The sequence below is a fragment of the Phoca vitulina genome, unplaced genomic scaffold, assembly GCF_004348235.1.
Source record: "Phoca vitulina isolate PV1807 unplaced genomic scaffold, GSC_HSeal_1.0 scaffold48, whole genome shotgun sequence".
NCBI lineage: Eukaryota > Metazoa > Chordata > Mammalia > Carnivora > Phocidae > Phoca > Phoca vitulina.
Genome location: NW_022589751.1, coordinates 863,676 through 889,078, shown reverse-complemented (window position 1 = coordinate 889,078; position 25,403 = coordinate 863,676). Strand labels below are relative to the sequence as shown.

At 50.3% G+C, this 25,403-nt stretch overlaps 1 protein-coding gene across 1 annotated transcript in view; it reads left to right on the top strand.

The window, feature by feature from the left end:
• The first annotated feature begins 251 nt into the window (after nucleotides 1–251).
• The window catches only part of DRGX (dorsal root ganglia homeobox), a 27,043-nt gene continuing 1,891 nt past the window's right edge, over nucleotides 252–25,403 (top strand). Inside the window, exons 1-5 of the mRNA XM_032432313.1 lie at nucleotides 252–285; nucleotides 4,405–4,502; nucleotides 5,399–5,500; nucleotides 8,616–8,794; nucleotides 8,879–8,991. Coding sequence (XP_032288204.1) covers nucleotides 252–285; nucleotides 4,405–4,502; nucleotides 5,399–5,500; nucleotides 8,616–8,794; nucleotides 8,879–8,991 — 526 coding nt within the window. The remainder of the gene's footprint in view (nucleotides 286–4,404; nucleotides 4,503–5,398; nucleotides 5,501–8,615; nucleotides 8,795–8,878; nucleotides 8,992–25,403) is intronic.

Here is a 25,403-nt window from a genome sequence, read left to right as displayed (position 1 = left end):
ACGGGGACCGGGCTTAAGACGGAGCTGCCGTGTCGCCTTCAATCCCCACAGTGGGCTTAGGGCATTGGGAGGGTGGTGGCTTCCGGGAGGAGGGCGCCCAGTGCGCACTAGGGCCAGTCCGGGGCGCGGGCAGAGGGAGACTTAGACTCTATCGCTGTTTGCTTTGCAGCCAGGCCGGAGATACGCGCTCCTTGTCTGTCCAGCGGTCACCCTCCCCAGGCCCCGCTGTCCAGCTGATCCGGCCGTCGGCGATGTTTTATTTCCACTGCCCGCCACAGCTAGAGGGTGAGTAAGCGCCGCGCCTGGGGCCGCTCCGAACAGCCCGGAGCTGGCCAGAAAGCTCCGGAGCGGCAGCGTGGCGGGTGGGTGGGTGGATGGGTTCCCGCTCCGCGAGGGTTGCAGCCGCCGGGGGGTGGGTACGGGTGCCCCTGGCCTCCTCCCTACATCTCACTCCAGCCTTCCGCCCTGTCGCCACCTGCCTCCCACCTCCCTCCCCGCCTGGGCCGCTTGGCCCGGGGCTATTCGCACAGCAGGGACCCGCCAGGTCCTCCCAGCACAGATGCTGGTGTCACGCCTCTAATCGGGTCTCCCGGGCCCTGGGGGCCGCATCAATCTTTCACGGTGTTTTGCAAACATCCCGAAAAACCAAGGTGGAGTAGGGAGTTGGCCCTCATCGTCCTGACACCGACCATGAGCCATGAACGACCCATGGCTAGGCTGCTCTCCCTTGGAGGGCAGGGCCCTCCTGCTCAGGGAAGCTTTAACATCTGTTCTGGGCCACTGCTGCCCTTTGGAACTAGGTGGCCCAGCCCACCACCACCCCAAGTGCCCTGGCCTGGCTCCTTCCCTGTGACTCACTGGGTTTCTTGAGCCCAGACACCAACCACTCCCCACTCCCAGGGGCAGCCCCATGGCCAGGGTTTGAGAGTTTGAGGGTCTCCAGGCCTTAGAAGACATTTTGCCTCAGGATCCCTCTTGTGTTCTCTGCCCTGGATTGTTAGGTGGGAGTAGGTTTGTAAGAAGGAGACAGCTTGGCTCTCTGGTGCCCCCACACAGGGCCTCGGGGGACCCCCTGGGTGGGCATTAGACAAATGCAAAGCCATACCTTCTGGACTTGTAACAGCATCTTCCTCAGAGCAGGATTCTCAGCCGTGAGATATTAGAACTTTTATAACTGGGAGGAATACCAGGATTTGGCTTTGACAACCTACTCCCTTGATTTATTTGTGGGGTGGGAGAATTTTGGAGGCCAGGAAATCGAGGGAGGCATGGGGGAGGGCAAAGGCGGTGAGGCACTGAGGGGCTTGAGACATCAGAGGACCTCATCCACCTTGTCTCCAGTTACCTGGAGCAGTAACTGGGCCTCCGATGGCCAACATGCCCAGGGATTTCAGAAAGTTTGTTTTTGTCTTAACCATGGACGCTTTTAAGAGTTCAGTAGAATTTTCTAAAGGAGGCTAAGGATCCGTGTTTAAGCCCTGCTAGGTCAGTCAGCATTCCTAAGAAGGGAAGACCAGACACTTGTCTGCATTTCACCTCCTTTAATCTCCAAGGACCCGTGCTGCCCAGTTTTAGGAGGTGCATCCCCCGACACTGTACCCCAGGCCTGGAGGGACATTTGCATGTGCGGAGGACACAACTTCTCTGCACTTCTGAACCTGGGGTTTGGACTGATGGGTATGGCACAGCCCACTCCTCAGGTTAAAGAGGGGAAGGTCAAGATGTGGGTATTTAGCAGGTGGTGGGCTGCTTGGATAACTTAGGGGAAAAGCCCTATCTACAGGGTGGGTTGCAGAAGTCACTTAGGGTGAGTCCTGGCCTGGCCGATCATGGCCCCAGTGCACTGAACTGTTGGCTGCTCACCTTTCCTTCCCACACCCCAGGCACATCCCACCTCAGTGCTGATTCTGAGTGCTAGGACCAGAAGAAAGGAGATGTGTCTTTAAGAACCTTGTTATCCCTCTGCAGATGTGTTTCTGAGCTAGTTTTGCAGAAAGGGGTGTTTTTTTTTTTGTCAGTTTAGTGTTGCTGGGGAGGTGATCTGCTGTGCTTTGCAGGGCTGAGAACAGACCTTTGGAATATGACATCTCCCTCAGCTTAGGAGCTTTTTAATTTTTATTCCTTATTAATCTAGAGAGGCATAAAGAAGAAAGCAAAACGTGGTTCATCATCTCACTTCTCAGATAATTTTACTAATATTGAATTAAAAAGTACTACATATACCTGCTTAGGAAATTCAAATAGAACAGAAACCTACACATTGAAAAGTGAAATCCTCCTTCCTCTCCACCTTTTTTTTAAAAAGATACTCCCTATTGTTGGTTTCTTGTGATTCCTTCAAGAAAAACACACTTTTTCTTTCTATATGTTATGCCTTTTTTATGCTGAGATCATACTTCCACATCCTTTGGGACGTTGCTTTTTTTACTTTGTAACATGTTTTGGGGATTATTCCATGTCAATATATACAGATCTACTGATTTCTTTTAAACAGCTGTGTAATATTCCATTATATGTTGTACTGGTGGGAACTTCGGCTGTTCCCAGTTCTTTTTTTTTTTCTTTTTACCGTGTTGCCAGGAATGTTCTTCTTTTTCTATTTCAGCATACTTTACCTAATTCATAGATTAAATATGTATATGTGCACTTAAATCTTTGATGAATATTGTCAAATTACCCTCTAATAAGGCTGCACCAATTAATGCTCCTACAAATGGTTAATGAAAACGCACATTTTATTACACTCTTAACTGTACTGGGTATCATTATGCACCTTATCTTTTTTTTTTTTTGTCAAAATGGTGAAAATAGTAGTTCATTGTTTTGTTTAATTATTGGCAGGGTTTAACATTTTCATATTATCAACATTTCTACTTATTTTTAAGTAAAAAGCCTCTTCTCATGTTTTCCTCTTTTCTATTTGTTCTTATTAATTCGATGGGCCATTGGTCTTTTTTAGGATTCAATTAGGCACACAATGTTTCACTTACAGATATTATGTGCACATGTTGTAGAAAAATTTCGGACCAGCAGGTATAAGTTAGAAGGCTGAGGCAGATAATGTTTGGAGCATCTCAGAGTCTGCATTCCATCCTCACCAATCAAAGAGAGACAATTTGGTTTCCTGCAAAATAATGGAAATAAGGCTGCTTTGAGGCTGTCCCTTTGAAGTTGCCAGTGAGCTGGAGAGAAATCTTTGTAACTAGGGTTTTGAGGAAGAGTGCAATTTGGACAAGAAGCTGGAGGGGAAGGCTTCAGGAGAGACTGGGGTATTGTGGCAAAGGATGGGGCACTAGAGAGCAGAATAATAAGTAGGAGGGACCCCCGTTAGTAGATAGAATTTTAAAAAGTCCAGAGGACCCTGCTTCTTTGGGACTGAGGTCTTTCTGAGGGAGGTTGCCTGTGTGGCTTGCCAGCTCCGAATGCCAAACATGCAGTGCTTCTGAGACCAGAGCCCATGGCAGGTACAGCATTCACTGGCTAATGGGAACTTGCTCATTTGTTTTTCTAAGAAGCCATTGTAGACTGTGGAGTAAATGGTGCATATTCGGAAAATGATCTGAATGCACGTTTGGGGCCAAATTCTGTTCTGGCTTTATATGAGCTTTGGAGGCTGCTGGGGAGGGTGGTGGAAAGGATGCTTTTCTTTTCAGGGAAGTGAGAGCAATGGGTCCTTTATGAGCCTGGCCAGAGGGTGGGATGCCCTTTGAGAGTGGCCCTGCCTAAGTCTCTTGGAATTCAGGACGCTGGCTATTGGTGCAGACCTCTTGTTAATTGACATCTATATAACAGATCCACTATGGTGCTGATGAGCTGTGACCAACAGTAATTAATATTCATTTATAAACTTCTTACCTCCTTGTGTCCTGAAGTTCTAGGAGAAATGTGCAGTGAAAGCGCTTGGTGTTTTTTTTCCTTCCCAACCCCCAGCCGGTCAGCCTTGTTGTTTATAGAAACAAGGGAAAGTAAACTAGCAGGTGAGCAGACAGGAACTGTGGAGGCTTCTATGAAAGAATCCGAGGTAGGGGATGAGTTCAAGGCACATTGGACGCAGGTGCAGCTGGAAACCAAAGGGCAAGTGAAGGCTCTGCCTCAAGCCGGTGATTCTTCCTGGCACAGAGTCCAGAATTTCACAAGAAAAGCGGATTTGGCCTTCTTGGGGGAGAAGGTCGCCACCTGCCCAATGAAATAAACATAGTTGGGGCCTAAAGTCAAAGGTTACTGGAGGAGAGAGAGAGCACGAGAGAGTGGAAGAGAAAGGGCCCCAATGAGAGCAGCAGAGAAAGATGCTCTGGGACAGGCAGGACTCTGCTTGGAGGTGCCTCCGAATGAGCATGTGTGTCCGGGGTCGGTGTGAGGACAGGGAGGCCCTCCGGTCAGGCTGATTCAGTTTGCTCCCTGTAGGCACGGCACCCTTTGGCAACCACTCTCCAGGAGATTTCGATGATGGGTTTCTGCGCAGAAAACAGCGCCGAAACCGGACGACGTTTACTCTTCAGCAGGTAATGACGGCGCTCCCTTTCTGAGAGTCAGCGACTTCCTGCCTCCCAAAATTTCAGAGTTTGAGCAGCTCTTCTTTGTCTTTTAAAATAAAGCCAACTATGGAAACTGGATCTTTCTGTTTTCTTGAGTGCTTTATGTGTCAAGAAATCTGTTTGGGGAGAGAATAGATGACTTGGATCTTCTGATCCCAGACAGGAAATAAAGGGACAATAGTGATCGCTCACATTTGCCCTAGGTTGGTAGTTTGGGGGAACATTTCCACATCAGCAATATCATCTGAACGTTGAGAAATGCAGGTAGGACATTCTTAATCCCGGCAGATAGATGGGAGGACTGGGGCCCAAGAAACTGACTGATTTGTAGAAGATATTGCCGTCCATAAATGGAAGGGCTACTAGTGGGACCCTCAGACTGTATTTCCTGGACCTGGGTTCTTCTTAGATCTGTGCAAACTGGAGCTGTCAGGAAGGTGGCCCAAATACCTCTTGGGAGTTTCTGGGGGCCTGACACAGTGAGGGCTTCTGCAAGTTGTTCCTGTTCTCCTATGTCCTATGGGGAAGGCTGTGTGGATTGCTCTGACTCATAAGCCCCCCTTAGAGCCTTTGATTCCTATGAATCTATTTAAATGGAAAAGCATATAAATATTTGTGCTTCTCTTCTTATTCTTATTTCTTGGGGGAGCCCCGATGTCGTTAGTGAGTCTTAGCTCCTAAGTCACCCGTGGTTAAAATTTTAATTCTGTGGGATCTTTTCAAAGAGCTTTCTTCTCCCTCTTCCTCCCCCAGTTGATCTGTGCAACTACATTCTCACTGCTCCTTGCAAATTTGAAATACGCACCTGCTTCCTCTCACCTTGCCACAGCCTCTCACCAGTAAATATGTCTTCCTTTTACTAGCTGGAAGCTCTTGAGGCAGTTTTTGCCCAAACACACTACCCCGATGTCTTCACCAGAGAAGAGCTAGCCATGAAAATAAACCTCACAGAAGCCAGAGTGCAGGTAAACCTTCTTTTTAATTATTTAACTCTCTAATATTAAAACTGGCAAACTTTTTTTTTTTGACATCATGACTGCAGAGTGCACATTTGGCCAAAGAAAGCAAATGAAGACTATCTGTCATTTTCATGATGCACTTTAATAACATCAACATAATGTGGAATATTAGATTAGGTTGATTAATCGGTCATTCATAATTAACTAGTGATAATGTTCTACACTAATTTGTCCGCGTCTCTAAGGTACTAAATTACATCAATGCACATCCATTTCCTTGCTTTGGAAAAAAAAAAAAAAGAGCTGAGATGCTATTCTCAAAGCAGCTCTGACCGCTCTGGGGTAAGGCCGCTCAATTGCAGAGAACTATGTTTTCAGATGGGAACAGGGTAGGACCTGCTTTCCAGAAATTGCATCATGTCCAACTTTTCCCCTGGACGCGGACTCTTTCAGCGAAGTGGATCCGAAGAACTTGTGCAATTTAAAAATCTTTAAAAGGCAGCAGCAAGAGGGCTGCCTCCGAGCCGAGCATGGCCCGCGGTGACTGTCTCTAAGCAGGATTTCTTTTTAGAAGCCACACGGTGATTACGTTTAAGTGCACAAACCCGTCGAGCCCGGCAGATGTGCCCGAGTGCGGGAGGAATGGATTCGCAGCGCCGCCTCTCCGGGAGAGCTATTCTTCGAGCACAATTATATATTCATTTTATTTATGGGGTTTCCTCCATGCTGTTTCTGTTCTTTTTTATGTAGGGGCTTGGGGTTAAGACTATGCAAAGATCTAATTGTAGGAAATATAATAGTTTGCTTTCGGTTCCCCTGGGTCATGTTAGTATCTCTTAAAAACCAATGGCTGAAGAGAGATAATGGAATTCTGAGCAGTAAATTGGGGGTTGTAAACAAATTATTTCCCCTATAATCAGATTATGTGATCCTGATTATTAAATCTGAACATGAATCATTGGTCATATGTGGGCAAATTAAACTGATTATTATTTGGAAATGAAAATCTCCTTTGGCCAGGATGTTGTCTATCCCTTCTTTTCTTAATGCCAGTTTGCCAATAGCTGCCTAAAGACTGAACTGCAAATTGAGATAAATGACACAATTATTGAGCATTCAGAAGTGGAAGATCATAACTTCTTCCTGAAAGGTGCAAGGGTGAGATAGGGGTGGTAACAATTAAGGCTGGGAATTGTTGGTCAGGCTGTTGTTGGCTATTATGCAAACAGACAATGGCTGTGAAGCATGTGTTCAGCGAGCCTCCGTGTGGGGACGCGGGCTTCGGTGGCGGGAAGGGAGATGTGTTTACATTTATACCCCTTGCTCATTCAAATATGATTAATGTTCTATAAAGCAGGGGCTTAATCGAAGCTGATGTTGTCAAACAATAACTAAATAGGGAAATAAACGACTCCATCATGCTCTTTCCTCAGAAGCAGGCGAACTGTCAGTGCAAAGTCATTAAAATATGATAATGAAAAATAGCTCAATTAAATGTTGTTATAGCTGTGACCTTCATTCAATTAAGACACAAGAAAGTGTCTGCATTTTGCTTTGCATTTAACTGCCCTAAATTTAGAATATAGATAAAATCATTATTCAATGGTTGCTGATATGTGCAATTAAAAGCCAACTGGATTAAAAAAGAAAGAAACCCAGTTAAAGGAGAATGAAAATTCAGAAGTGGGGTGGGCTGGTGGAGGGCTCAGCCCCGGGGACACAGGCTTTCTCCTGGGCCAGTGTGAGGTGGGAAGAGGGGAGGATGCTCCGGGTGGGGGGCTGGAGGGAGGTTGAGCCAGGCCTTTTTTGAAAGCCAGGAATTATCTCCCAGGAGAGAAGGGACGAGGTTCTGCTGGGTAAAGAGCAGCAGGATTTCACTGACCTCTGGGAACACCTTGGGCCCCGTCTGTCCGGCTGCCATGAGGCTGTCCCTCTGCAGATGCCATCCTGATTGCTAAGGCTTGCAGAATTCCACACCAGTCTCTCAGAAGGCACTTAGGGCAGGTGCATCGTAAGGCTCCTCCTAACCTGAGCATGGCAAGGGATCAGGCTGCCTGATGTTTACCGAGTGACTGATGGCTGTGTGTCGGGCAACAGTGCTCTGTGTTTTTCGTGTGTCTCTGGGCTAACAATGCTTGGGGGTGGCCACCATTATTACTCCCAAGGAGTTTGGATCTGGTCCCTAGCCAAGCCACTGGTCCTCAAATCGTGGGTCTGCCACTTACCACCTGAATGACGTTGGGCCAGTTAATTAACCTGTATGTGCTTAGTTTTCTCATCTGTAAAATGGGGGTAGACCTACCTGCCTTACAGGGTCGGGGTGGATTCTAAACCAAACCAGGGCTGACTCCAGAGGCATTGTATATCGTGGGTGCGCTGGGCTGCCCGTCATGAGTTTTGGTGCGTCAGAGAGGATTTCACAGGTCTGAGGCCGGACACAGTCCAGTGCTCAGGCAAACCTGCTAAGAGGGAATGAGCCTTTTTTTTTTTTTTTAAAGATTTTATTTGACACAGAGAGAGAGACAGCAAGAGAGGGAACACAAGCAGGGGGAGTGGGAGAGGGAGAAGTAGGCTTCCCACAGAGTAGGGAGCCCGATGCGGGGCTCCATCCCAAGACCCTGGGATCATGACCTGAGCTGAAGGCAGATGCTTAACGACTGAGCCATCCAGGTGCCCCAGGAATGAGCCTTTTTGATGAGGAAACCCCAGGGCAGTGTTTTACAAACTGCTGTGACGATGATGTCCCCTCCCCACAATCATAGGAAATACGTTTCACATCAAATAAATGCACTTGGATACGTCAAGAATTTCTACACTTGTACCCTTACTGTGGGTGATGCATTTGGATACTTTCTATGATTTAACATTCATTAAAGAAATGCCTGTCATGCCTTCTACACTGATCTTCTGGCCCATCTTTGGGTCTGAAGCTGCAGTCCAGAGGGCACTGATTTGGGACATCTTTTGGAGAGAGGAGGCTGCCCCCCCCCCCCCCACAGCTGCTGCAAGGTGAGCCGTGAGCACTGGGGACAGGACCCAGGCATTTGGGTTTGGGTACTGGTTCCCTCCTCCTGTCTGATTTTCTGCCTCCATGGGATGTGCATTTCCATGGGGGACTCAGGTTTGGTTCCAGAACCGAAGGGCCAAATGGAGAAAAACGGAGAGAGGGGCTTCCGACCAAGAGCCAGGAGCCAAGGAGCCCATGGCAGAGGTGACACCACCTCCCGTGAGAAACATCAATTCCCCGCCCCCGGTGGACCAGGCCCGGAGCAAGAAGGAGGCCCTGGAAGCCCAGCAGAGGTGAGGCCGGCGGGCCCCTGGGGTCTGGAGGCTTGGCGGGTACACAGGGTTGGGAACTCAGTGTGATTTTCTTTTCTCTAGCAGCCTGGGGAGAACTGTGGGTCCCACAGGACCTTTCTTCCCCTCCTGCTTGCCGGGGACCCTCCTGAACACGGCCACCTACGCCCAGGCCCTGTCGCATGTTGCCTCCCTGAAAGGTACGTTTTGTCTCTGCTGGCTGGTGGAGTGGGGCTGGGGTTTGGCTGGCGCGGCCGGGCGCTGTCCCCAAGGGGTCGCGGAGATGGTCTGGCCGGCCTGGTTTCTCAGTTCTGCCCACCCTTATACCTCGGGCAAGTGCGGCTCCTTCTCTCCTGTCGGTCACCGTCAGGGTCATGAACAGCATCTGCTCCCCGACATGCTATCTTGTTTGTCTTCTACGTGGCCTGAGATTGTGGGCATCACCGCACTGGCTGGGGGCTTGTCTGAGAGGTGGTTGTGTCACAAGGGACCACTCTGTGTTCACAGGGGGCTTCTTCTCCTGGTAACAGTTTTGGGTGTTAACCTGCAGCTCGTGGGTGAGGCCTCGACGGGCAGTTGTCCCAGCTTACAAGGACCCTCTCCATATGTGCAGCGTGCCCGCCCACCTCCCTGGGGACCCCTGAGGGACTGCAGAGGTCTGCAGGGCTAGGATTGGTGATTTTCCAGGGTTTGCTCTCTTCTTAATAGCTGTTGTTGTCTGAAGGTTGCAAACCATTAGGGATGTTTGGTAAGGCCCAGAGAGAGGAACTCCTTGGGGACTTCTGGGGCATCCCTGCTGGATGAATGTGACCGTCTCTGCCTTCCTTGCCTCAAGCCCACTCCTCCGGGGACGAGGCCAGGCAGCTGTGCTGGCCAGGAGCAGGGCTGGCTTCCACACGGGGTCTGGGGCAGTGAGGGTCTGTGCTGCTCTGGGGCTTGTCTGTCACAGGGGGTCTGGGAGGGGAGGTATAGGTGTAAGCTGTAGGCTTTTTCTTGATAATAGAGGCGGTGGGAGAGGCTCCTCCTAGAGGGTCCCCTGCTTGTTCTGCATTAGGATCTGGGGTCTCCTGTCCTCAAGGGGTCCCCCTCCAGCTGATAAGTCAGACACACACACACACACACACACACACACTGGCAATCCGTAGGGCAAATGTGGTTTCTGAAGGCTGAATGAGGGCATGAAGTAGCTTCCCTGGGGAGTCTCCAGAAGGCAGAGAAGGGCATTCTAGGCCTAGGGAACAGCACATGCAGAGTGTCGGGAGAGGAGAGGAGAAGGAGGTTTGCCTGGAGAATGGTTGGTATGGTGTGTGCCCATGGGAGAGCGCCCCGAGATAATGTGGAGGTGCCCGGCAGGGGCCAACACTTGAAGGCCCTGCAAGCCATGCTTCTGGGGTTGGATTTTCCTCTGTAGGAGTTGGGGCCCTGAGGCCCAGAGCCACTTCTGAGCAGTCCAGGCAGCTGGGCAAATCCCTTCACTTAGACAGCTGGCTCACCTCTGTCTAGCTCTGGCCCCCCGTGTGCTTCTTCATGCTTCCTTCAGCTCCAGGGGCCATGTAGAACGCACCCCAGAGTGGCTTTGGAACATATTCACAGGACAGAGTAGGCTGATAGGGAGCTACGGAGGTAGAGTCCCATTTGGAAGGGGCTTCTGGAAGGAGATGACCAATGGGACTTAGGGATCAGTTAAGGAACTGGTCTGGGCAGAGGAGCAATTCTGTGTCTGTCTGCCAAATCCTCTCTGTTTTTGTGGGGACCAGCTCAGCTCCTAAGAGTAACCACCTCTTTTATAAATGTTCTTTGCTTGCCCCCCTCCAACCTCATGAGTTGTACGTGATTCCCGTGTCTTTGCTATGGCTGCCTATGGCCAGGCCCTCTGGCTAGGCGAGCTGGGGCCCTGGAGGGGGCCTGCAGTGGCTCGAGGAAGGGCGAGAGGGCCAGGTTGCTGAGCAGGGAGGGCACAGTGTCTGCAGCCGGGAGGCCCAGGGCCTTGGTGAGAGGGAGACAGAGCAGAGGCTTTTGTGTCTTCTGAGTTTTGGCCCAGGACAGAGGCAGGGCTGGTGGCAGGGCCTGGTAAAGGTCAATCTGTCTCCCCTCTTCATCCCTCACTGGTACGTACTGCCCTCCAGCCCTTCCCTAGACTTTTCTGGCTGGACTCTGACACCTGGGGCCTGTCCTGTGTCTGCCTCATTAGAAACAGGCTTTCCTTGGATGCTGCCCTCGCTGAGGGGGTCAAGGGGGTGGAGCTTGGGGTGTGCAAGAGCTTACAGCGGTGACGGATATCACAGGGTGCTCACCAGACTAGGGTGTATCTTTGCGTGTTGTAGGGCACTTGTTTGGGCAGCCTGTGTGCCCCACGGGAAGTCCTTCCTGACGGCAGTCGTGTGCTGGGGCAGGGGGCAGCTCAGGTGTCAGGCAGACAATGAGCGAGGTGAATGTGGTAGGCATTGTCTTCACTTCCCCAGATACTAATGAGCTCTTGCTTACTTTTCTTGAGGCACATAACCCTCTTGGTCTATATGTCATTTTCATACTTACAGGAAAGGCACGGGGAAAAGATCCATTTCTCCAATGTCAGAGACAGGTATGTGAGGAGCCTGTTAAGGGGCTGGGCACAGGTGGGGCTGGGGGTGGATTCACCCACGCAGGGGTCAGCTGCTGCTCAGGCCAGCTGATGATGGTCAAGTGGGTATGCGGACACAGCATTGCCAGAACTATTGCAATTTCTGGAGAAGTTGGAAGTCTGGATTTTTATTTGAGATATTCCCATCTTTTAAATGTGGTCTCCAAGTCTTCAGGCCAAACCTGCACCCAGTTGGTCAGAGCAGTCCGTGGTCTGCCATTTTGCTCTGAGAAACAGCTGGGATTGGTTGGGGGGTCTTTGCCTTCTAAAAGTGCCTGACTCCATGTGGAGGCACCTCTGGGAGCCAGGTTTTCTGAGCTGGAAGTCTCTGAGTCAGAACTGCCTGGCTCTAGTCCATGTGGGCTCAGCTTTCCCTGGAGGTGTGCTTGGGGCACCCGGCCTCTGCCTCAGGACCTGGGTAACAAGTGTGTGCCCACGAGTCAGTTTCTAGATACCCTGGGGTTCAACATCTGATTTTTTTGTGGAACATTCGTTAAGTGGTTTGGGGACAAGACAGCTTTCAGTCTCTTGCAACCTATAGCTTCTCTTCCCAGGCTTCCCCAGGCTACAGAAATTAAGTGCACAGGCCCACGAGAGGAGCAACCCTGATTTCCTATGGCCTGGTTCAGTGCCGGGACTTCTGGGCTGTGACCTGGCCTCCCTCACCTTAGTGCACCCCCACAGGTGACTGGGTAGGCAATGTGGACAGAGCTCGTGGCCTGAGCCTGGCTCCCCAGGGGTGCTGGCCACCCTGGGGACTGCCTCACCTAAGTGGGAGGAGCTTTGCTTCTTGTTGGTGCTAGAAGGCACCTGTCTGGGCTTCTAAGCCCATCCCTCTTGTCACAAACGAGCAACTGAAGCTCAGAGGAGGAGAAGTCACTTGCTCCCACATGGTTTATTCAGCTAGGTCTCCTCTTTGGGGTCTGGGCTGCCCTCCACAGGATCCTGATGTGCCCTTTCCTCCAGACAGCATGTATTCATTCATTCCTCTGGATGGGCACCTGTTGGTAGGGCCTTGGACCCCTATTCTCCTTTTTCCCAGCAAGAGAGGAGAACTATGGGTCTGCTGGGTGTGAGCCCTGGGGAAGGGTCTAGACTCACCCAAGACTATCGGAGACCAAGACCATTGTGAGCTGAGCACCACAGTCCCTTTCAGCCCAGAGATCCCAATCCACTTCTCCCGGCTTGTGGCAACTTGCAAATGATCCAGAAGAAAGAAATCACACTCAGTATCAGCTCCCAGACTCAAACCAGTGCTCGTGTCTCCTTCCCTAGGCTCTGTGGTCCTAGTGGGATCATACAGCCCTGGGCTGGAGACAGTAAGTATCCTGGGTAGGCCACCGAGGTTCTGGCCCAACCCTAGACAGCACCAGGGTGACTGGTGACCTGCACCTCCAGACCAGGGCCCAAGGATCTAAGCCCAAGCTGCTGTGCGAGGCAGGTGACAGCTGTCCAGAGCGAGAAGACAAGGCAGGGCTCCCGGTGCTCCAGGGCAAGATGGATTCTCCCAGAGGGCATATGGAACACCTCAGCTATTGCTCCCAGAGCTAACTGTTACAAGGCCAAGGACTCTGAGCTGGGGGTCCCGGTCTTTTGGTTCCAGGCATTGTTGTGACAGATGTGAAGTCCTTGGCTGGGAAATGTTAAGAGAACCTCCAGGGGTGTTTGTGGGAGAGCTAGGGGGTTGTTGAGGTACAGTTTGCTTAGCCCCTTTAAGTAGTGGCCCTTGAGGGCTCTTTGTCCTTGAACGTAGTTTAATGGCTGTTCTCTTGCCTGGAAATGTTTTGACTTTGGATGTATTCTGAAAACAGGAGCGCTCTTGGAATACTGTCTGTCAGCTCCTTAAGCAGGCTGCACCGGGGGAAGGGAAAGGGCATGCAGGTCCATGAGATGTAAAGGGAATGAGCTCCCGGGGCCCCCACAGTGCTGGGCTCCCAGAATACAGAGCTGTGGGGTAACGCCAAGCCCGGTCTCCAACACGAGTGGGGTGGACAGGCCCTAGGAGCTCTGTGGCTGTGGCCCAGAACATGCCAGGGGAGGTAGACTCTGGTTCTTTATCTTTGGATTATGGGGGGAAGTGGCCCAGAAAATAGGAAGGGGAGTCGGTCTGTCAGCCACTTTGCTGAGCTCTGGCACACAGACTGAGAAGTCAGTGGCAGACAACTCTGGAGTACGGTTTTCTTAGGAAACTAGGACTAATTGTCATTCCTTGGAGATACCTGTTGAAAGCAGAGGTCTGGGGTTTGGAAGCAGCTAGAGAGCTGGGGAAGCCAAGATCAGACTGAAAATTACCCCAGTATTTGGACAATCCACCCAGCTCGGAACTGCCACGTCAGTGCAGCTCAGCTTGGTGCTTCTGCCTCAGGCCAGGGAGCGAGTGCGGAGACCTTCCGGAGCTTTGCGCTCTCGCATACCATCAGGCTGTGTTGGGGGGAGGCGGTGGGCTCTGCTGCCAGCCAGGTCCCAGGGCCAGGTCAGGGTAGCTGGGCCACAGCTCCGGGGCTGGGGTCCTGGGGGTGCTCATTCAGCAGGCCCAGTGTTGGGAGTGCGTGAGGGGCTGTGTGTGCTTGGACGGCTGTGTCTGGGTAGGTCAGCAGGGCTACTCAGGCAGTAGGGAGCCAGGGAAGAGTGGGAGGTGGGCGCGCACCCCTGGAGGGTGGGAGGTCACGGCCCCTCCGGGTGGCGGGTCAAGCAGAGCGTCCATATGTGGGGGTGTGGCCGACTAGCCTCCAGGTTGCCTGGCAGGCTCCCGAATGGGCGTTGGGCTGTGCCCGTCTGGGGCTGGGGCAGCTGGCTACCTCAGGCCCGGAAACTGCCCACCGGGGACAGAGCAACGTAATTGAAAACGAGGCACTTGTGGGGGTTTCTTCCTTTAATTATCCTTTAATTACCAAGCAGCCGACCAGCACAGGGGCCTCCAGCAAGGGCTCTGGGGCGGCCTGCCTGGGGTGAATCCTCGCCTCCGTTCCCTAGCTATGTAAGTCTTGAGTACAGCACTGGGGGGTCTCTATCTCTGCCCCTCATCTCTAAGACGGGGATCTTGATCATAGCAAGACAGAAGTTATAGAGCTGAATGAGAAGCGCAGGAGCTAGAAAACTGAGGCTCTTGGAACAGTGTGTGGCACGGTAAATACCGTCGTTATTAACCAGACCCCTTCAATCTCGTTTCCAAGTCCCTGGCTCCCACTCACCTTTAAAGGAGCCAGTCATGTCTGCATCTTCCAAACGTGTCCCATTTCTCTGACCTTTACTGTAGCTGTGACTTACCTTTTTGGCCACGATGGGGGTTCCTTCCTGTCCCTGGTAGGATTTCCTGGGCAGGACACCCATTCCTTCCGTGGGGCTTCCTGGGCAGTGATGTGTTTTGTACTTCGGGATGGTCCTCAGAGAGGACCCATCTTGTTGCAGTTGGTGTGTTTCCTTATTGAGTATTCCATGGACACTCTAGAATAAAAAGGCAGCAGGATCCTACCCCATGCAGGGAGGGTTTGCATCACAGTAATGGGTGTCCAGAGAAAAAGCCTTTGCAACACAAAGAATTTTCCTGCGCTGGCTTAATGGCCAGGCTTGTGTTCACAATTCATTAATGCAGAGGAGGTTATTAATGGCTGAGGGAGGCGCTTGGGTTTGTTCCGGGGAAGTGCTGGCCACAGGAGGAGCGGAGCGCGATGGGGGCAGGTGAGCCACAGTCCGCGGAGGCCCCCTCTCCCTGGTGCACTTAGCCCGGCTGCCTCTAACCTGTGATTGGGAGAGCTGGGTGTGAGGTGGAAACTAATTACAGCTGCCGGGGGAGAACTTTCATAACTCCGTCTGTGCTCACGCTGCGGGATCACAGCCACTCTCCTGCACTGGGTGGGGGCATCCCGGCCAACCTTCCCAAAACTGGAGGGGGTGGGAGGGAGGGTAGGGCCGCCTGTAGGGCAAGGCGGGCCACGGCGGGTAGGGGGCTGTCAGTCCTTAGAGTCTGCCAGCAGCAAAGCAAGGGATTGAGGTCTGACCTTTCCTTACCCTGCCCTCCCATCCCGTCCTGGGGAGCTGAGGTGGCTCCAGCCATCCCCTGCTGGAGGGGCAGGAGGCAGACAGCTCCCCAGCAGAGCTGCCTCGTTCGGGCCTCGCAGGCTGTGAGCACTCTGGAGGTGTTATGTGCCAGGGACTTGCTCAGTGTTAGCATGCAGTGGGAGCTCAATAGTTACTAGCAATTGGAATAGCAGTCCCGGTCCTGCATCGTGCGCGTGCGTGCGTGTGTGTGTGTGTGTGTGTGTGTGTGTGTGAGGACCAGGGCGAGGCGAGGGGCAGGGTGTCCGGCGCTGGGCCAGGGTCTGGCCACATCCTTCCAGAGAGCCAGGCCCCTTCGTTAGTCAGGAATGTGACCTCCCTGCCTCACACTGGCCTTGGCCTTGGGCTCAGGCCAAGATAAAGTGTCCAGATTCTGGGAGTGACAGGGCTTTATTGCCCAATAAACTTCTGCCCACCAAGGCTAAACTCTTGGCTGGAGGCAGCCTCTTCCTTCTCCAACATCTCCCCTCTATTCCTCTTTAATCACTTTTTCCTTTGTGTTGTGGCTTAAAAATCACAATCGAAAAACATTAAGTTATTTTATTGTGAAATGTATTCATTAGAAAAATTCATAAAACATGCATCTAGAGTGTAGTGACCCATTTTAAGCACCTATGTAACCACCCGCTGGGACTTTGCCTGCACCCCAGAAGCTCTCCAATCCTGGACCCCTTTCTCCTTCCCCAAAGCGAGAGCACTATGCAGACTTTTGCCAGCCACCTAAGCAAGCATTCTGAAACATTATCATTTAGGCTCGACTTCTTTGAACTTCACGTATAAATGAAATCACACAGAACAGATTCTTCGTGTCTGCTTCTTCGGCTCAGCATTATGTTTGGGAGATTTATTCACATAATTAGGTTTAGTGGTAGATTCTTTATGATATGTGTATGATCAGGCCATCTGCAGATAAAGAGAGCTGGTCTCTTCCTTTCAAATCCTTATGCTTTTTATCTCTTTTTCTTGTCTGTGCCAGCCAGAACCCCTAGCACAGTACTGAATAGACGTGGTGACAATGGGCATACTTGCCTCATTCCATTTCTTTTATAACAGCTTTATTGAGCTATACACCATACCATTCATCCACTGAAGTGTATGGTTCAATGAATTTTAGTGTATTAAGTGAGTTGTGCAACCATCACTAGGATCAACCTCAGAACGTTTTCATCACCCTGTACCTATTAGTAGTAACTTCCCGGGCTGCTCCCAACGCCCCAGCCTCGGGGCACCACGGATCTTTCTGTCTCTATCAGTCATGAGCATTTTTGCTGTTGCTACCGTGGACTTTTTTAGGAATGGAATCATGTGATATGTGGTCTTTGTGACCGACCCTGGCCTATTCTTGATCTCAGGGTTTCACCATCATGTTTGTTGTCTTTTCGTTTTGTTTTGTTTTAGATATCCTTTATCAAGTAAAGATAGTTTCTTCTTGCCTTGGTTTTCTAAGAGTTTTATTTTAATTATCATTGAAAAAAATCATGAATATGAATGAATGTTGAATTTCATTGAATACTTTTTCTGCTTCTTGTTGAGGGGATCACGTGATTTTTCTTTCTCAATGTATTAATACAGTAAGTTACATTGATTGATTTTTTAATGTTAATCCAACTGTGCATTCCTGGAATAAACCTAAATTAGATGTGACATGTCATCCTTCTTATATAGAGCTGGATTCGGTTTGCAAGTTCTTTGTTCAGGGGTTTTGTATCTATGATCATGGGGAGATTGGCTTGGGATTTTCTTAGAATTTCCATTCCAGATGTTAGTATTGTTTTACTTTGCCCCCAAACCGAGTATAATAAAAGCAGCAGTAGAGCTTCCCAGCTATTTTACTATCTCTCCTGATTCCGAGGACTGGCTGGGCTCAGCCAGGCAGTTCTGTTGTTGCTTTGGCCTGGGCTCTCTCATGAGGTTGTGGTCACGTGGCTGCTGGGGCTGGTACCTGCAACATGGTAGCGCTTCCTTGTCTGGGGCCTTGGCAGGGACGCTGGGAGGCTGGGAGCTCTCTTTTTCTCTCTCCCTGTGGTGAGCTTGGGATGGGGTTGAATGACAGTTGATTCCCAAGAGCGGAAAACCAAAAAATGCCACACCTTCTTAAGGCTTATGCCCACAACAGGCGCAGTGTTGCTTCTGATGCATTCTATTGATTTAAGCTGGTCACAGGGCCAACCAGACTTGAGTGGAGGGGACTGCACACAGGTGTGAATGCTAGGACGTTGGTTCATTGAAGGCCCTCTTCAGCGACTGAGTGACACAGGCATCGAGGATTCTCTGACATCGTGATTTGAATTGGGGTGTTTGTTTTTGAACCTACCTTGCTTCCAATCCTGACCACAAGCACTTTAAGGGTGTTGGTCATATCTGACTCACCTCTAGGTCCTTCCAAGCCACTCACCTCGGCCCCAAATACAGAGTCTGGTGCAGAGTAAGTGATAGGGAGGTTTGGATAAAGAAGGAAAGCAGGTGATGCTGCTCTGGGTGTAGGAGACTGGCCTCACTAGCCTGCAGTGCTGGCCACCTGTTGGACCCCAGAAACAACTGGGCCCTCCTGTTCCTCATTCAGCACCTACTGTGTACCCTGTTTTGCCGGAATCTAAACCAGAGGCCAAACCTCTGGTGATGAATTAGACACATCCCGACCTTAAGGGACTCACAGGCCAAGGGTGGGCTTGGAGAGACAGTCAGTAAAGAATTCCATCTCATGTGACACAGTCCTGTGCTTTCATAGAAGCCAACAAGGGCAGGCACGGTGTGGGGGAAGCCCTGAGGGGGGAGTACATTTTTCCCTGTAGGAATAAGGAGGCCTTTCCAGAGGCGATGTTTCAGTTGGGCTTGAAGGAAGTATGGGAGTCGCCCAGCGGGTGAGAGGACCCCAGGCAGGAGAACAGCATGAGCAAAGGCACTGAGGCAGGCAGGCCTAGTGAGTTGAGGAAAGGGCAAAGCACGAGGTTGGGTGGGGCCACGTTCCCAGGAGAGGATGGCATGGCCTCAAGGTGAGTCCAAGTTCTGGAGTCAGACTGGCCATGGCCCAGAGCTGCTACTTTCTCATCATAGGGTCCACCTGTGAAATGAGGATCATGATGGTCATACCCAATAGTGCTTGTGGTGAGCAGGGTGTCTATCTGTGCCTGGCCCATCCAGGCATCCAGTATGTGATGGCAGTTGTTAGGGTTCTGATGATGAGGCTGGGAGGTCACTTGGGATCTAATTAAGGTTTGGTTTTAGACCTCTGGGGCAGAGGGTCTTACTTCCTGCAGGCATTTGCTCCTCAATGGGAGAGCCTCTCAGCCTTCAAGGCATAGTTAATGAGGTCTGAGGTGTGTGCAACTCCAAGAAAGCAGCACAGCCCTCCAGGGGCCCTTGGCTTGGTTATAAGGGTATAGGTATTTGGGGAGCAGGGAATGCAAGGGGTAAAAGGTAGCCATTTCTTATGGGGAAAGTGGTTAGGTCAGCCGTAACCTTCTCCATGCCCAGTTGATGTCAGGAAGACAAGGGTAGAGAATCCCAGCACTTAAGATTTGTAAAGAATCTTCTTAATGAGTATGTTATCATTCCAGGATGTAGTGGGGAAACAGAGGCCCAGAGAGGGGATAAGACTGTCCAAGGTCACGTAGTACATCTGTCAGAAGTAGGGCAAGTCAGGGACCCAGGTGTCCCATCGTCCAGCTCCCCACACCCTGTATCGATTCTGTTCCTTTTACAGGCACCTGCTGTCATTCTCTGGCTTTAAAAACTGCAACTCACTTTCCAGAAGCCATTTCCTACGGGTGCTGATGGGTTTGCCCTTCCTGCTAATCAATGGGGCCCTGGAGTGCAGGGAGCTGAGCAGAAAGTTTCTGGCTTGTGCCCAGATGCAGCGGGAGAAGCAGCCTGCCCATCCAGAGTTTTGGCTGCCACTCGAAGGCGGGAGGGCGGTGCTAACTGGCACCAGGCTGCCCAGAACGCAAGTCCCTGCTGCTCCTTGGGTTGTGCCAGGGCCCTTGGATCTGGGTGTTGTCATTTTTTGTTTGCCCCTTCAAATACATCTAAGCAGAAAGGGGACCCTGGCACTGGCCCTGAGACTGTCACAGCACAAGGAATGTCTGACTGAGCTGCCTCCCATCGAGGAGCATTTGCTGAACAAATGAGCAGATGTCAGGATAGTGGGTGTACAGGTGCTGGGTGGGGTTCAGACAGGGGTGGGACTTGGTGTCAGTTCTAGCGGAATAACCTGCCAGATTAACCTGGGGATTTTGACATGAATCAGATTGAGCAACTTTGCCATGAGCACTGTTTCTCTCCATGAGATACCAAGGAAGTTTAGGACCTGGGAGATGGTAACTCTGAGGACCTAAAGTATGCCAGCTCAGTCAGGAAGGAGAGACTCTCCCTCCCTTTCTGCCTTCCCCAAATATTCAGTCTTTACTTTGTACCCAAATGGGACATTTCAGTTCTGGCATCAGGAGTATAGGGGTGAGAGTGGGTGAAGGGTGCTTACTGCAAGTTTGGGAGGTGAGCTGGGTACAAAACTGAACGCAATAATAATAATAATATAATAATAATAAACACAACTCATGGTAAAAGGCAATATAAACCATAAAATGGAGATGGGAGAAAGCACGTCAGGGGTTCTAAAGTAGAAGACATTTGGGTATGAATTTGACCTTGTGCACTTGATTATTGGTGAAGACGCATAGTCACAGCATCTAAAAATCTGTGCGTAAATGTGGTAGGCATCTACCAACACCCCACTCATGACAAGGGGCTGGTAATTACAAATCATAAAATATATTTCCTATCTATCTATCATCATCATCTATCAAAAGACATGAACTATGGTATTTGTGTTAAAGCTCTCATAAATCCACACACTCAGTTCCTTGTTCAATTCTGTTACACTTAACCTTAACTTTCAACAAGAAATCAGTGTGCTAGAGCTTTACTTGTAACCAAAATTGTAGTTCACGTGCTTTTATGATGAAAATATGCTATCGGCAGAGACGAGACAGAACTAACTTAATTTTTCCTGTCAGTCTCTATAGTAGATCAATTAAACTGCCAAGGAGATCAAATATTTCAGACTGTATTTATTACATTAAGTATTTATGTTCAGGCCAAGCCTTTAAAGCATGATGTCATATAGGAATGTAGGCCGATTAGATCAATTCAGCAGAATTTGCTGTAACTTAATGGAAATCTAATTGTGTGTTTTAATTTAGTGTCCAGGAGGTAGTATGTTCTCCAAACAAAACCATTTTCAGGCTGCATTTAAGGGCCAGATAGCTCTTGTGCAGACATTGGGGATGAGACATGTTGGTAGGGCCAAAGGGAAGAGGCTGTGGTCTTTTGGGGGGTTCGTCTGCTGGCAGGTTGGTTGTACCCCATGCAAAGGGACTTGCAAATCTTGAACCCCACGGAATGGGAGAGGGACCGAGTTTCCTGGTGGGTTTTCCCTGGTGCTTCGTCCACCATCAAATGCCCGAGGCCATTAGCAGTTATGGGGCTGCAGCTGGGTGCTGAGGACATGGCCGTTATTCCTTGGCAATTTCCGTGGGGCTCTGTCCTAAAGGACAGCATCTCTTCTCATCATCTGAAAGGAAGAAGGCTGGAAATCACAAGGCACAAAAAAGGACACCATTTTCATCACATTAATACCTGGTCAGGATAGAAAGAGTGGAAAATACAATAAAACACAAAGAAAAACATAAAAATCACTCATGACCTGAGTACCCAGAATCAACCACTATGAATATTTGGTATTAGTCCATTTGTTGTCTTCCCATCTATAAATATATATCTCTAATGAATTTGAGAATATTTTATAACTTATTTAGAAATTAAAAATGTTAAACCAAAAAGTTTAAATTTATCAATATTTTCTACTTATAAATTTTTATACGTATTGTATCTACGATCCCACAGGGATATGGCATATAACCATATGTGTATGTGTATATACATATGTATTATGTATATACGCATATGTATATACAACTCGTACATACATGTACCAAAATGGAATCCTATTGACTTAATTGTTTCTTAACCTACTTTTTAAACTTAATATTTTATTATCATATGTCATTATGATTAATTTTTTCATGGCGCTAAGTATCCTCCTATAATACAATTTTGTCATAGCTTTAGTGTGTTCTCTGTGGGTGACTCTAACTTATTCAGTCAGCTCCCTATTGTTGGGCCATGAGGATAGTCACAGTTATTGTCACCATATGCCACACTAGATTGACTTACTTTGTAGCTAATTTAATTTTTAGCCCATTCGTGATTTATACCTTTTGGATAGATTAAAATAAAAAAGGGAAAAATCCCCTAGAGCCCCAACTCTGGAAATCTAGTAATTAAAAAATGACACTTTTAAGTTTGTCTTGCTCCTCAAAATTCTGTTGGCAGAATAAGTTATTTTAGTTTTTGGTCTGATGGGAAAGGCTCCACTGAGGAAGCTGGGTAGCCGTGGACGCAGTGTGGCGATCGGTCGGGCCTCCTGCGGGGCCAGGAGCAGAGCTGGTGAATTTATCATCTTAACTCCTTCTTTTTTTTTTTTTTTTTTTTTAAAGATTTTATTTATTTGACAGAGAGAAAGACAGCCAGAGAGGGAACACAAGCAGGGGGAGTGGGAGAGGGAGAAGCAGGCTTCCCGCAGAGCAGGGAGCCCGATGTGGGGCTTGATCCCAGGACCCTGGGACCATGACCTGAGCCGAAGGCAGACGCTTAACGACTGAGCCACCCAGGCGCCCCATCTTAACTCCTTCTAAGTCTACAATTCAAAAGTATTCAATACATTCCTTTTGTTGGGCAACCATCACCACCATCCATCTCTAGAACTTTTTCATCTTCCAAAATTGAAACTCTGCCCACCGAACAAGAACCTCCTATTTTCCTCTCTCCCCAGCCCCTGACAACCACCATTCTGTTTTCTGTCTCTATGAATATGCCTACTCTAGGCGTCTCATGTAAATGAAATCATGCAGGATTTGTCTTCTTGTGACCGGCTTATTCACTTAGCATAATGTCCTTGAGGTTCATCTATGTTATAGATGTGTCAGAGTTTCCTTCCTTTTTAAGACTCGGTGTTTCTCCTTTGTATGCATAGCCCTGACAGTGCTAACCAGAGAGCGTCCCAGAGCTGTCGGGTTCCTGGTCCTCAGTTTCTCCATCCATCTGGTGTCGGGGGTGAACTGGATCATGTGCACAGACTCTGCTCCCTCCCGTAGCCTTGGTTCTGTGAGTTAATGTATTTCCCTTATTGTTGAATCTCGGTTTTGAGGACCAGGAGTGTAGCTATTGGTGGCTTTCTTGGGAGCCCACCTGTTGCAGGTGTGACCTTGCAGGTGTAGGCTGTGGATCCCAGAGAAAGAGGCTCTGTTTTGTCCAAGTGGCACTTCTTCATCCTGCAGGTGGCATATTCATCACTGGATCACAGACTGGTTAACTCCCTGCTTGATGCTTATATTGGAGCAAAGCCTCGCTGGAGGCAGGAATCAGCCTGACCGTCTTGGGCTGGTCTGACGCAGGGCAGGCTGCCTGGGGTGGATCCTGAGCACTGCGGCCCCTCCCAGGTCGCTGACCGTCCACAGCTACAGGCAAGCTCCCCTCCGACTTTCAGTACCTGCCCGGCTCAGGCTCCCCAGCCTCTCACAGCTCCTCCTCAAATGTGCCTCTTCTTAACATTCATTTAAAATTAAAAGTTGTGTTTCCAATTTTTAAAGAAATTCACATTTGTTGTAGAAAAATGAGAAAAATTCTAAACAGACACAAAGAGGAAAATGTCCAGTATTCCCACTGCTGAGAGGGTGCACTGTTTTTCATGTGTGGTCCCCTCACACATGAGCTCCCTTGGGGAGGGAGGCCTGGAGGGGGCCCCAGTCCTCGGATGGCTCCCAGGGCTCATGGCACGGGCACCATCCCCGCAAAGGCTGCAGTTCCCCGTTGAGCTGCAACTGTGTCTTCCTGTGGCTGTGTTGAGTGAGGGCCGATGGGAAAAGTGGACTTGGGATTGGACCCAATGTGACTTTCTGTTTGTTTCCTGCTGCCGGAAATGGCGCAAGGCTAGAAGCCCACCAGTGGCGTGGGGCTGTGAAATGGGCTCTCAGAATTCCCTTTGTAAGGTTGGCCTCTGATTTGTCCCACGCTCATCCTAGTGCCTGCTACCTGCTCTATTGACCCTCAGTCAGAATTGAGGTAGGAGGCCACAGCTCTGCTTTATTTTTTAATTTTTTAAAAATATTTTATTTATTTATTTGAGAGAGAGAGAGAGCGTGAGAGGGGTAAGACTTAGAGGGAGAAGCGGACTCCCCACTGAGCAGGGAGCCCGATGCGGGACTCGATCCCGGGATCCCGGGATCATGACCTGAGCCGAAGGCAGATGCTTAACCACCTGAGCCACCCAGGCGCCCCACGGCTCTGTTTTAACCCCCTGTTATCTTCCCGGAGAACTGAAACACCGCCAGAGGTTCTGGTCCCACCTATCAGTAAACTGTACAAACTTGGGCCAGTTAGTCCTGGAGCTTCAGTTTCCTTACCTGGAGAGTGGGGATGAGTAAGGCACACCCCTCCGGGTGGCCGGGATGGGGACGGGGGCCACCATGGGTGCTGGTAAAGGTGAGCTTCCTTTTGTCTCTGAGTAGGCTTGGAAAGGACGAGAGAGAGGCCCCGGTGTGCTTGAGGGGAGAGGGAGGGAGGTGTCTGGCCCCGGCATGGGGAAGCCTGTCCCTGGGAAAGAGGTGGGAACATCCCAGCGGGTGCTGCTGAGGCTGCTTCGTGAGGGCTGATCCTACAAGCGGGCACTGGGCCTGGGGGCCCTCCCCGCCTTTCTTCCTTCCATAGGTACTTTCCAAGGGCCTGGCCTGTTTCAGGCACTGTGCCAGGTGTTGGGGACAGAGTGTTGAATGAGACAGGAAGGTACTTAACCTGTTGGGAGTCTGCAGTCTCTTGGGAGGGGAGACAGACGACAAATAAGTCAACCAACCACCAACGATCCCCCCCTACCATTTGTGGCCAATGCTGTGAGATTTGAGCAGAGTGGAGTGTAACCAGGGAGCCTACTTTGGATGGGGAAGTCCCGAAGGGCCCCTGAGGAGGTGATGGTCTAATGGAGCACTAAAGAGAGAGATGTGAGGAGAACATTCCAAGGCAGAGGGAGAGGTTCTTCACTCACAGGCTGAGCCCGGGGAAGGGTCCAAGCTGGGGAAGAATGTGCCCCCTTTTCAGACAGAGGGACACAATGGTTGAGGAGAAGGGCCCCTGCCTGGTGAGGCCCAGCTTGGCCACTTACTATTCCCCCTCAATCTCCTCATCTGTAAAAGGGGGTAACTAACTGGTAATATAGCTCCGTGTCGGCTCTGCTGTGATGTTCTGTGAGCATGTGAGAGAAGTCTTGGCCGGCACATGGGAAGGAGGAGAGCACAGTGCCAGCCTGATCATGCGAGGGCTTGGAGGCTGCTGGGAGGAGTTTGGATTCATTTGACAAATAGGGATTTTGGTCCCCCGGTACACCTGATCTCCGCTGCTGCTTCTTCCAAAGCTGGTGAGCATTTTCAGAAAGAGGTGAGGGACTGGGTTTGTGGTCCCCTCCCTTGTCAGAAGGTTGCCCATCCATGTGGGGCCAATGGCCATGGCGGACCCAGGTCTCAGGCCTCAGGGATGGGCACTAACTCCCAACTGTCCTCGGCAGGGCCGTGGTGGTCCACCTCCTGCTCCCCTGGTGGGATCTGGCTTCGCAGCCGGCCCAGGATGACTCGGGGGGAGGGGCGAGGAGCTGCGGGGATGTGCCTCTCCCGCAGGGATCACACAAGGGGGCCCACCACTTGTCCTGTCTTGGGAGCTCAGAAAATCTGTTAAAGTATGTCATGCCGCCGGCCGAGTCTACCCACCGGGTCTGGGTGCAAAGTCTGTGTGGTTCCTGCCCCCGTGCCTGGCTGGAGTAGGCAGTTGGAGCGC